This window comes from Dinoponera quadriceps, unplaced genomic scaffold, assembly GCF_001313825.1.
Source record: "Dinoponera quadriceps isolate SergipeBrazil2010 unplaced genomic scaffold, ASM131382v1 scaffold71, whole genome shotgun sequence".
NCBI classification, from domain to species: Eukaryota; Metazoa; Arthropoda; class Insecta; order Hymenoptera; family Formicidae; genus Dinoponera; species Dinoponera quadriceps.
In genome coordinates, this window is record NW_014554274.1 from 209,252 (window position 1) to 222,331 (window position 13,080).

General features: G+C 48.8%; 1 protein-coding gene across 1 annotated transcript in view; it reads right to left on the reverse strand.

Moving 5' to 3' along the window:
• LOC106741124 (homeobox protein invected-like) overlaps positions 1-13,080 on the reverse strand; it is a 75,256-nt gene that overhangs the window by 35,170 nt on the left and 27,006 nt on the right. Inside the window, exon 2 of the mRNA XM_014612797.1 lies at positions 6,822-6,827. Coding sequence (XP_014468283.1) covers positions 6,822-6,827 — 6 coding nt within the window. The remainder of the gene's footprint in view (positions 1-6,821; positions 6,828-13,080) is intronic.

Consider the following 13,080-nt stretch of genomic DNA (forward strand, 5'->3'; position numbering starts at 1 on the left):
AAGTCTGTCTTTGACGATGCAAAATCGCTACTTTCCGGATTAATACGATTCTTGAAATTCACTTGTATCACAAAATGAACAAAAATGACTCGGCCCGTTTTTTGCTTTCTTCTTGTTTTTTTTTTATTTCCTTTTTATTTCCGCCGTGGTCAATTTGATCTGACCCGTTCGTGTTAGAGTGTTCCCTCCGGGGAGAGCCGCCGGGGCAAATATGGAAAAAAGCCCGCTTCGGGATGTTCCCTCCTCCCTCGGTCCTGTCTTAATCGAGAGCGCCCATTTGGCTCTTCCACACCAATTGCAATCTGCATCGAGCAGCGGCGCTCGGTAGAACCGGATATCGGGACGCACGCACGCACGCATGCACGCACGAGAGGACTTCCCCCGCGCCGCTATAACATTTTTCTCGCGGGGAGAGATATTGCTCTTTATATTAACGGCCGACAACTGTGCACGGGACGACTTAGTAATGTTTCCGCCGTAATTAAGAGCGTACGTATGGTTTATCTGGTTAGCGTGTGTGTGTGTGCGTGTGTGCATCGTGTATATGCGTGAGCGCATACGGACGTTCGGCTTAACGACGTGCAACATTATTATGTAGAAGAGCGCGGCTAAATGGGTATCGGCCCAAGCTGGGAATGAAATTAAGAGGACTGCTCCCGCGACTGGATCTTTCGGTAGGAAAGAAGAAAAAAGAAGAAAAGGAACGAGATCGATGAGCCGTGTCGGTTCATAGCCGCTACCACAGTAAGGTCTCTTCGTTCGCGACGTTGTACGGGACTTTACGTGGACGTTTGTTCTCTTCGGACAATCGGTGATAAGACAATTTTTCATTCCCATGTATTTCCCTTTTTAACGAAATCGCGCGATCTACAAACGTAAAAATTCCTACCGGATCAAACTTTACGAGGCCTTTCGTAACATCGTGAATATCAATCGTCACACTATCTGAGTCTCCTCCGCGTTAATACTGGTAGTCCGTCCTGAATTATTAAATATCACGTGACTGCGCTTCGTTATCTTCATTTAATTAAAGGAAAATCATTTGCCCCCCCCCAACGCGCGCGGTGAGAGATATTTACGGATCGCGGGTAAATTCACGTCGGTGCGCGACTCATCATTCGTGAGTGACGCGACCGTGGCGATCGCGCAGGACGATAAACCGCGAATTTAATTGCGATTAGGGTCGGCGTGGCGAAAAAAACAGAGAGAGAAAGAGAGAGAGAGAGAAAATCAACAGACATCCTCGTAGTTCTCCTAGTCTTCGTGATCATAGTCGTCGTATAGTTGTCGTCTTCGTTATATTTCATAATTATCCTTGCGAAATTGCCGTTTTGTAAACACGTCCGCCGGCGCGGGGTCGACGCGAGAGCACGCAACGCCACGCATGATGCACACACGAGGTGCATTAAGGTGCGCGACGCGCACCGCTCGTAGAGCCGAAGTTATGCGAGTCGCCGGGTATGTCGGACCATAAGCGAAGAGAGGCAATTGCCTTTTACACATCCTCGCTCCCATTTTCCCTGTCCCCTCTCCCTACCTCGCGAGCGGGTGTCATTACGTCTCCTAAGAATCGCTCGACGCGCTCGCGCGTCTTGCGTATGCGCGCGCGCTCGGTCAGTGTCGTTGCATGTGCACCTGTACGCGTATGGCTGTGTGTGTGTGTGTGTGCGCGCGCATGCTGTATGTGCACATTCGTTGTTGCCGGTCGCCGCGACGGCTATCGATCGACGACGCGGTGCGATACTATATAGTGGAGAGAGAGGAAGAGAGAGAGAGAGACGAGCGGCGCGTTTCTTTTCCACCACCGATACTGAGACGCGTCGTCGAACGGGCCGCAGCTAAGTAGAAGCTTCGCAGCGAGTCCGAAAAACTGGTGTACTTAATTTTTCGCTTTGTCCGCGAGTTATGGGTGGCGTGCGAGGATAATCGAGCAGCGCGGCCTCGCGTCAAATGTGAGGGGAACCCACGGGAGCTTATCTCTCTTTCTCTCTCTCTCTCTCATATGACTTCCTCGAACATCTCGTCGTCCCGCTATCCCGCACGTTTCGCGTAACGGCATTTTATTTATCATCAGCGCGGGGAAGTTGTACAAACTGTTACTCCCCGAGTCGACGATCGATAATTGCCGCGAGCAATGCATCGCCCGAACGAATTCAATGAGGCCTTTATTTATCGCTTGGCTACGTTTACGGTTTGAAATAACGGATTGCGTCAAAAACTCGCGAAGAGGGAACAAGATACCCGCGGTTTGTCCCCGCCGAATGCAATTAAATATTATAGGTGCAACATGATATATTTCTTCCGGTCGCGCGCATGCAGAAGAAAAATATTCAGCTTTCGGAATCGTCTCGCATGTTGTGACGAGTAAAAAAGTATCAGAAGATCGCACTATTTCATCGTTTCACTGTTGCGTCCGGTCTCTCTCTCTCTCTCTCTCTCTGCTTCGGTTCGAAGGAACCCGTCGAGTCCACCGGTCACCGGAGAAATTCCAGCCATACTTGGAATCGAAGCTGGAGCCATTAGCACTTCTAAGTCCATCAACGAGGAACGGGGAAAACGGGAGAAACGACGACGGGACGGGGTGGAGAAGTAGGAATGGCGAACGTCGACTGTCAGAGAAGTGTAACTCTGTAAGGAGAGAGGATGGGCAAGGGAGGCAGGGCATTAAAAGGGGAACAACGAGTTTAATTAAACACACTTAATTAACTCTACTGTATGACAGCGAGCACGTACGAACGGAACGAGATCTCATCTCTCTCTCTCTCCCCCGTTCCCCCTTTTTCTCCTCTCGTCTCTTCCTCTTTCACCTCGTCAGCCGCGCACGTAGCGCACACGTGTCTACAGCTGTACATTGCGCGGTGCCGAGCATAAATGGTTCTGTACGACACGTGCTCGCTCCGTAGAAGCCGATCGCATTATCGACATGTATGCGATGTCCGCGGTATCGCGTAAGGTCGCGCTTTTCTCGGAAGATACGGGAGTAGGGTTTATTCGGCAGCTTGGAAATCGCGTCGGGACTCGCGAGAAAATTCCGCGTTGCGCGAAAGGAAAGAGAGGCGTTCGCACGCAAAAGGTACACACTCGATATTCCATTATACGCGCCTAATAAACTAATAGACACGTAAAACGTGATATTCGCCACTTCTCGCGAGCGAGGATAACACTTTTACGAAACGCTATTGACGATTTATGTACCGCGCTTCGCTCGTATATAGGAGGCACGGCCATTTGTGGCGCAGTCAAGTGTGTTTAATTAATTCTAACGTACGACCTTCGGTATAATGAGCGCGAACGGCTAGTTCCCTGTGATCAACGAGTGGTATATAATATTCATCAAATTGTGCCAATTTTGTCGGGGCAGAAGGAAAGGAAAGGAAAGGCGTAAAGAAAGGCGCGGTGTATTCCGTTTATTACAGCGTTACACCGTCCACCTCGACTTTCCCGATAGATATACGAGGCTCGAGACGTCGTTATTAAAACGTTAGACAGCGGCCGGCCGGTTAGTCGGAGTGTTGTTAATAAACGATTTATCAAAGCTGACTTTAACGTACTCGCGGCTGAATCGGACATTAACGCGTCGCACATAGGCGACTAGTCACCTCAAGTGGATTCAATCGATCGCTCGTTCGCTCGCTCGATCGACCGATCGTACGTCATGCGCATCACATATGCACGGTACATCATTATATGTATGTTCGCGATTCATTAAGGTAGTTGTAGCATAAAATGAGTTTCTTAAGAATTCGTTCACACTTGCACTACGTATAGATTTAAATATAACCTGATTACTGGCGCAATTAAAAAACCATATTTGACCATTCGGAAGTTGAGATGTTCGCAGTTGAAAGTGACACTTTTCATACGTATTCCTTGAGGTTAACATATGTCCTATCTTTAACTTCCTTTAAACCTGATTTCAGATTTTAATGAGAAACTACTATGATTCACGAGAAAAACACGGTGAACGCCATTTTCATGGTGATCGGAAACGAGTGACTCGCGTAACGCCCATTAAAATTTGCGTTAATACCGCCGAACGGAAACAAAAAAAAAATGCGTATTCATGATCTGCAAGGCGAGGAGTTCTCATGTGCTTTTAGTACAAATTTAACGACATCCCGCCATGCCGGAATATTTCCTCGTCGACCAGACGAAGCGCCAAGTGAAAGCGTATCGTCACATTCATTAGACACGATCATTCGGAACGCAAACCGCAGGATCTCGAACGTCCCGGTCGTCGTCGATCCAAAGAAGAAGCGGGGCGTGGCGGAATTATTTCCGGTCGTCTGGCCGGGTGATTTCTATTACGCGATGACATGTGCGCTCTCATCTTCGATTTATCCCTTCCTCCCCTCTTTTTCTCTCTCCCTGTCTCTTTCGTCGATCGTGAGCGAACCGTAGAAACGTAAACGGCGACTGGCCGATTAGCGGCCATACCCAGATGGGGTATGCTACTTAAGGAAAATTGTTACCTACCTACTCGGGAATCCTTAGCAGACCGCGACGCGAAACAGGTGCCCGGCTACGAGACTCTCGAGAGCTCTTCAGGAAGCAAAACGGGTATTTATACACGCTCCAATGGTACTCGGACCATTGGAGGAACGAGATCCATCGTACGAAGCGCTGGAGGAATCGTAGGATCTCTCGCGGATGTGCAAGCGTTTGTGGAACAGGACAGGACGTGGAAAAAGGAAAAATTCCAAGATTGGGTCGCGTTCAATTTTTTTTTTTTTCAAATTATTTTGGGATGTTCGCTTTAACGAATAAAATCGCCAAAGAAAAATTCTCTCTCCCTCCGAGAACGAGTCCCCGTCCCGAGGAGGGACTTGTTTACATCGAGCATGGCTGCTACCGCAGCCAATAAATTGCTGCACCGGTTGTGGTGGTGGTTTTAGGAAGAATGGCCGACGTTTATGCTCTTCCGGCAGCAGATGGTAAATAAAGGTTAAGGGCTGCTAATTGTCTGAGTGTCCAATGGAGACACTGAGCTCATGTATAACACAGCGGTGTAGAGATCGCTGAAATTAATAACGATCTTCGTAATCGTCTCGTCGTTGAACATTATCTTGATAATCTCGTTAATCACTTATGTACTTATTCTGCGATTGAGTATTGTACAATACTTAATAAAGATAATAATATTAATAATAATAATCTCGCGCGACTGAATCGGCCAAGATCGAATTTACCGTCGCGTTTATATTTGTACGTGTATTTCCGTCGCACCGCTGGTATTATTCAAGAAATGAAAACGGCTAACCGAGACATTATCGTTTCGTGTATGTATCAAAGCCGATTTTATGCCGCCAAGGGACAAAGAGCCGGCGGTGTGTGTCGCGTATTCTGCTTTATGCGGCCCGAATAATAAAAGGATGTGCGTGCGTGCGAAAAAAGGACGGACAAGAGGAGGGAGAGAGATTTAAAGCCGACCGGTACTTCATATTTGAGCGAAGGTGCCACGACGGAAATAGATATCTGAAAATCGAGAAGCACGATACAGCACCTCATGCATTCGTTCGAACTGAAAAGAGCGGGTGGCGGATGAAAGTGAGTACGTTAAGCGGGCGGGCGGGAGGTAGTGAGGAAAGAAAAGAGGAGAGCGACTCTCAAAGAGCGGAGAGGAGTCGAAGGAGGACGGGTCCCGCGCAGCGTCTCGTCGTAACTCAAGTCTAGTTAAGGGAGCCATAATTCAGGGGATAGCATCAGGTCCTCAAATGGCCCATAAATTATGGGCTTTTAATTTCGCGATATTAACGGGACGATCGGACGAATGCTGAGAGGCGAGCGCGATTCTTAAAGCTCTCACCTCCTCTCGCGGAAGATCCGCCTCGATTCCGTTCCCGAGCGCATCATTCCCCCCGGTTTCTCATTAAATCGCTTGCATCGCTGCTTATGTCGCGTTATTGTCGCACGAAATGGTCATAAATAACCCGGGAACTCGAATTTAATTGTCCGATTTTGGTACTGTGTGGAATTGGCGGGGAGAAAACATGTCGGTTGTTTGATTTAATTTCGCTGCGAGTTAGACCCGAAATTCCGTTTGAGTATCTCGCGGGAATTGTTCGGACGTTGGTGGACGCGATATTTGATTTATTACGATCGCGTTCTCTTAAAAAGCTGTTGTTTAACTCTGCAAAACGGGCATGGAACACATCTGGAATTCCGTTCGCCGTGAATAGACGCGTACGCTGTTTGTACCTTCGCAGAACGTTCACCTGTTATTCGCGAATACTGCACGAGAAACGATCTTTTTTTCATTCGCGCGGCATTCTAAGTACAAAAGAGTTCTCTTTGTAAAGAGGGATACTCTTGAGTCCCGGCACGCCAAGATAAATGTCTTTCCGCCGCCGTTGCAATAAGAGACGCGCGTAGGCGCTTTGCAAAATTTCACCACACCTCTCACGCGCACATTCCATGAGAGCAAACCGAAGAAGTATATACTATATCGAGTGCAATAAATACAAATCACACGGGCTTTTTTTATCACGAGAATGCGCGCGATTTAAAATCGATTTACGCTCCTCGCTCTCGGCTAAAGTTCGACGCGTTTGTTAACTGTAAATTACGAGCCTTACGTGTACGTATGAAATCTCGAGCGGCCGCTTGTCGCTCGACGTTGCGAACGCTCACGCTTTTCTTCCGCGAGGAATTACTGCGTAATCGTCGCTATATTTCTTCCTGGGGGAAGGGGAAGGGGGAGGGGATAATGCTAACATTTAGAAGCATTTAGAAGCGACATATGTTGTGTGTGCGCACATGTAGTACGCCATGACCCAGATTCGCCGCGCTTTGATCCACCGATTCTTTGACCAAGTTGATACTTCTTCCTTCTTATTCTCAAGCGATGTATTTTTCATAGCCATCTACGAAGTTCGAAGCGACATCGATGAAACGCTTTACATTCTTGCCGGCTCTTATCTGGTTTGTATGTTACGTAGGAGGTCGAACGACTCGAAATGTATGCATAGCTTATCTGCGACATTACTTCGTCGAATCTCTCTCGTAAGAACCACTTTCGTCCTTTTCATCCGCTCTTACATCTTCTCGCATTACTCTCGCGTAACTCCTGTCGTTACCTGAGTTGAAATTTTGGTCCTACATTAAGCCTACTTAGTTCTGCATTAAGTCTTCAAACGGAGAAAATGAAAATGACTTCCCATTTGCGGTATCAGAAGAGCATTGATAATGTTCCTTTGATGCTACAAAGAGAATTCAGACCTCCCAGAAGGAAATTTTAAATTCTACATTGAGTCTTCAAGTGGAGAAAACAGAAATAACTTCCCAATTGTAGCATCAATAGGAGTACAATAAGATCTCTGAAGACTTAATGTAGGACTGAAATTTCGACTTCGAGTACTTCCGTTACAGGGCCAAAAGTCGAAATATTATACTGGAACAGCGCGCTATATACGGTCCTGTATTTTTCAAGCGTTATCTCGATATCGTTTATTCCCCATCGGTCGCCGTTATCAATTGATCCGTCTATTCCCCGCGAGAGCTTAAAATCCGCTTTAATTGCGCCCGCGGCGGTTGTAAGCAATCAAAAGTTTATAATGAAGTGTTCGTCTGAGGAATTCACGGTAGCTTTGCCAGGGGGCTTATCGTGCCGCAGCACGATAATAAAACCATTCCCCCGCCGCGACAATTATTTAATGGCTCATTATCGTGACAACATTCCCTCTCTCTCTCTCCCCCTTATTCACCTCCCATTTCTCCCCGTCCTTTTCGCGAATTGCTCCGTCCGTCGGTACGTCCGTCCGCACATTCGTCCGTCCGTTCGGATTCACATAATTAATTCGGACGCGAGAATTCGTTAACTCGCCGAGAAACCCTTCCCGGAGATAACATCGGCGGGTTACAAGCAGCGAGAGTTACTTAAAAGAAATTCTGTCGCGGCACATTACTCTTCGTCGGCGTAATTAACACTAGAGCCGGATTTTGCGAGGCAGCCAAATATTCAGGATCGTTTCCACCTTCCGTGCGTGCCGTGAGCAGCCTCGTGGGAAACCATCGCGAAATCCATTCTCGAGCCGCGCGCTCCGCTGTATCGGACGACTTTGTCGCACGCGCCCGCCTTTTAAGATTTATTTTCATCATCCTTATCTCGTGAACACGCGATCGCCAATTTATGCGGTTTCACTTGCGTCCGACAGATGCTCGCGTAATGCCCGATATAATTAACTCCGTGGTAATTCATGACGCGATACGATTGTACATTAACGCTTGATTGTCAATGCAAATACGCAGCGGCGATCGGCAGTTCGTAAAACACGTCGTCGTTACGAGTGGGAGGGGGGAGGGGGGAAGCTGGATGCGAGAGAAGTCAACGTGCAAATTCAAACCGGTAAGAAAAGTATACTTTCTCGCGGGGCAGCGTTAATGGCTCGCGATTCACGCGATCGGCTGGTCCAGGATGAAGTCATAAACTCTGCGGCAGGTGCGCGATCCGATGTTTATCTCACTCACTCGCAGGCTTAATGCCAAACTAACAAAATGCCTTTTTGCTCGCGCTTTGTTTAAACACCCGACGACGAGCCTATAATGAAGCGATACGAATTACGAGCGTGCGCTAACCAGCCACGTATCGTTCGTGTGTAAACGGTTGTATTTTAACTTTCATGACGGTGGCCTCTCCTTGCGCGGTAATTTCACAGTAAAACAATTTGCCGTGCCTTTAACCGCGCGCGCGCGCGTTGCGCATGTCGACGACAATGTCGACGATGACGACAATGACAACGTCGACGACGACAATGACGACGTTCTAATTAGTCGAATCAAGGCTGCGATAAAATACGAATTACACACCGCACGGATCACAATGCGTGTTTATCCGACCGAGCGGCGTGCATTCATCTTTACACCTTCTCAGATCGTTACTTACGGCTCTGTACGTACGCGTGCCCCGACGGTGCTTTGAAATTGCCGGGTACTTATTTTCATATTCATTAGGCTGGATCTCGATATTAGCATGCTAATTGCAGTAATGAGAGCCGTGCGGCACAATGGAGAGGACCGCCACGCTCTTTTATCCGCGTCAGTCGAGCCGCTATGCGTCGTCTTTATGCATAGCCGCGCTCGATTTCGATCGCGATCTCCGAAGAGCCATTGCTGTCGGCTTCGAGCCATTTAGGTGTAATTTCGATCGCGATCGGCCGCGCAGATCCGTTACGCGATATTTCCACTCGACACCACTGTGATAACGACTTCGAGGAAGAATCTCTCTTGGCATCGAGCGGAAATTAAATCTTGGTAGAAAACGTTGCGAGTTTTTGCTCGTATTTAATTCCGACAGTTTAGAGAGACCGCGCGATTTAGTTCAATAGAGCATTTTATGGTCGAAAAACGAAGAAAAGAGAAACCTTTCTCTCTCTCTCGCGTCGCGAGAAGGCTCGTTTTTCCAGGCAGGGCGCCGCTTACGACCTCCAGCGTGGAAGGTTGAGAGGTCGTCGGTGTAAAACGTGCGCGTTACTACCGGCAAGGTACATAGGTCCCTGAACGTTATAAAGTCGCATAACACCTGTTAGGCCCGTCGCGCAACGGCACATAATTCTATTCGCCCGCTAATGCGTCCGATTGATTTACTAGCAAGTGCTCAGTTTCTTTCTGGGAAGCGAGCGCTTCAACGAGCGAGGAAGAACTTGATTCTGTGTCCCGCCGCCGAATAATTTCCCTTTTACGCGCCGGACGAGCGAGACGAGCGAGAGAATACTCTCCGTGACTGCGTGTCGTAAACGTTTCGGATTGGTAAGATCGTGTTTTGTGTTTTACCTAATAAGGGACTGCGCGCGCGAGGACCGACTCTCTCTCTCTCTCTCTTTTTCTCTGCCTATCTTTTTCTCTCTCCGCGAGAGTGGAAAACGACGAGTGATAAATCTTCTTTTACGTACTGACGGTATCCGACCGTGCACGTGGCAGATAACGCGATGTCGATGGACAAGTAATCGCCTGATCGAGTGCCTCGTCGGTGTCGTAAAAAACAAATAATTACGACTGCAATCAAATATTATAATTTTGCCCAGCTAAAGTTACACACGCATGAGCGCACGCAACACCAACTTCTCTGCCTCTCTCCGAAAATCTTAAAATCGCCGTGAAATATTACGACTGCTGATGAAACATTTATTATCGATGTTAATTTCGGGAAAACAGAATTCCAAAGTACGGACTTTTCCGCTCTTTCCTAAAGTTCCCCTGACGAAAAGAAATTGAAGAGTTGCTTCTACCGGCTGCGTTGTGATACAAAGTTTGCGCAGCAGCGCGGGAGAGCGGGAAAAAATCGTGCCGTTCTATTGAATCCAACGATGCGTGTAGCAGTTAATTTCGCATCGCAACGGCTCGCAGTAAACCATATGACACTCGACGTCAGGCCCTTTAGGGTTAAACGGATCCGGCCGGCGAGCGCGAGCCGTGTACCCTCGCGAATCGCAACACGAGCGCAGAGAGCGCAACAAAGTCGGAGCGCAAATGTGGAGAAGCTAGCCGAGCTATCCAGACGGTTCTTCAGCGGCGTGTAATCAAGGGGCGTCCGCGAGCGCAGGCGGAATCGCGCGGACGGACGGACGGATCGTTCGGTTCATTCATAAATGGCCGTGGTTTGTTTCCGTACGATTCCCTCGAGTACATCTAAACGCACACGCGTTCGTACGCACGCGTGCGTACGCGCGCGCGTCAACATCTGACGGTGCGCTGCGCGAGGCAGGTGTGTAGGTGTAGAGCACGTACGCGCGGCCTCGGTGTAGGCGCGCGCGTGTGTGTGTGTGTACGAGCGGCGTAAGCCGGTCTACTTGGGTGGTCCATCGAAGAAGGGACCGCACGCAGCGGCCTGCTCCCACCAGAAAAACCGCGCGGATCCCCACCCGTCGCTCAACGAAGGGCCTCGCACACTCCGCGAGCGCGGCTCGTACGGACGCGCTCGCTCACCGTCACTTCTCTCCCCCGTGTGTACCTGCGCGTCCCGTGTGTGCGTGCGCGCGCGTTCGTGTGCGCGCGGATGGCTGGAATATCTCTCAATCTAGCGGGCTGAATTCCGGCCCGGTATTTACCGGGCGAAGGAGGACTAGCCTCCTAAACGCACGCACGCACGCACGAGAGTAGACGATGTTGTGCTGCGATACCGATGCGCACTCCTCGGACGCGCGCTTCGGGTCTTAATTAATTAAGTAGAGTGCGACTTTGTGTGGCGCGCCGGAATATCAGATTGCGCCTCGGCGTATCGGCGTTCGTTTTCGTCGCGTTCGTCCGAAAATTACGACCTCGCGGCTAAGGTTTCGTAAGCTCCCTCCGCTTTCCTTTTTCTGGGAGTACGTACTGGCAGGATGATTTTTACGTTTCTTCAGTTACGACATTCAACTCACAACGTTTAATAAAGTACACTACGTCTAATTGGGAGAATCACTTCGTACAAGAAATTTTCAGCTTTTCATACAACGCGGTTATGATAACCAACGAAGGCAGGTTTCTTATCTTTATCTAACAACTTGATCGGTTCCTTTTAATCTCGCCGTTAATCTTCCCGCTACTGTATAAAACCGCTCTGACTAACTTAGGCTCAACCGCTCGTCTTCACTTTGTCCTTTCGCATGTGAAATTCAAAAGGAACGCTTCTGCGGAGTAAACAATTTTCTGTTAAATTTAACACATTTCACATGCCCCACAAATGTTCCACTCACATTTTTCTGTTAATCAACAATACAAGGTGAGCGTGTTGAAAAGTAACGCAAATATTATGTCAAAAATTAACACAATTCATAAATCAATACCGTTAATCGACACTGAAGTATCAAATGTGTTATTTTAACAGTTACACATGTTGAACATTCACATAACGCAAAATGTTGAGATAACGTAAACACAATCTTAAATTAACAGGCGGGTATGTTGGAAATTTAACAGGAAGTGTTAGCAAGGACCGGTTTTAACGCGAATAAAGAGTGTTTTTACCATGGATTTTTACTGTGGATTTTTACTATGCTTTTTACTGCGTGAGCCCAAGTATTCGATATAGAACTTGAGATCGGTATCTCCTTACCTTAAAATTTCATAATCAAATTTCGTCTTATCGGTAGAGAGAAGTTTACAGTTTGAAGGTTCGGTGAAAAACATCAGCCGGATACATTTAAGGATATACGGGTGTGCGTTCATGCGCGCGTGTACACGGACACGCACGCATACAGGCGCGCGCGCACGCACGCACACGCGACAAGCGCAGAGGGACCGTTTTACCACGTGTTCGTGCCTTCGTGCTGCCGTTCGTTAGCTCGAGGGGAAGGGATCGATTGATCGATCGGTACATTAAGGTACGATACCGCGGCCGGGGCCTACCCCGTCCTCTCTCGATCAAAGTCGTGGATCCCGATTCGAGATCCCGCCCCGGCTACCCCGGAGGAAATCCCGATTAAAAATTGCCTCTATTATCAGATCGCTCTCGTTAAATACTCAGTTTCGTGATAAATGGCGGGCACGAGTTATCGTATTGTCTTTTGAGGAAGCCTTTATCGTTCCCGTTGGATCGCGACTCTGCGTCTCTCTCCTCCGTCGTACGTCCCGCGGCGGGATTTGCGCGTTCACGCGGGCAGAGGGCAGAATTAATTTTCACCTTTGCGCGTTGCTCCATTTATTTCGGCTTACATTCGAACGGGACCGAAAGGAGACGCGTGTACGCGTCGAAGTCCGCGAACATTGAAATCCAAGCCTCCCTCGGAAGAAGACCGACAACGCGAGCGATAACGATCGGAGTTCACGTCCGACTGATAATCTATATTTCCGGCCGAATTCTCCAAGAGGAATCGTGGACGCGTGTAGAGAGCCTCGGTTGAGAGCGCATGCTGTCGGCTCGCGAGCCGGGATACGCGCTTTGTCACCTTCGGCCGGCGCGCCGAGTTCAAAGATCAACGCACCGCGTCGGTGCTCTCTCGGTGTGTGATGGATTTATTCGTTGCGACGACACACGAGCGGAATCTCAATTGGCGTTCACATCCGTAACGACCGTAAGATCGGCGTCGACGTCGCGCACCGCCGCCCGTCGCGAGCGCCGCATTGCACGGGGTACAATAAACCGGTTGCCCCGCCGCGTGTGTCAAT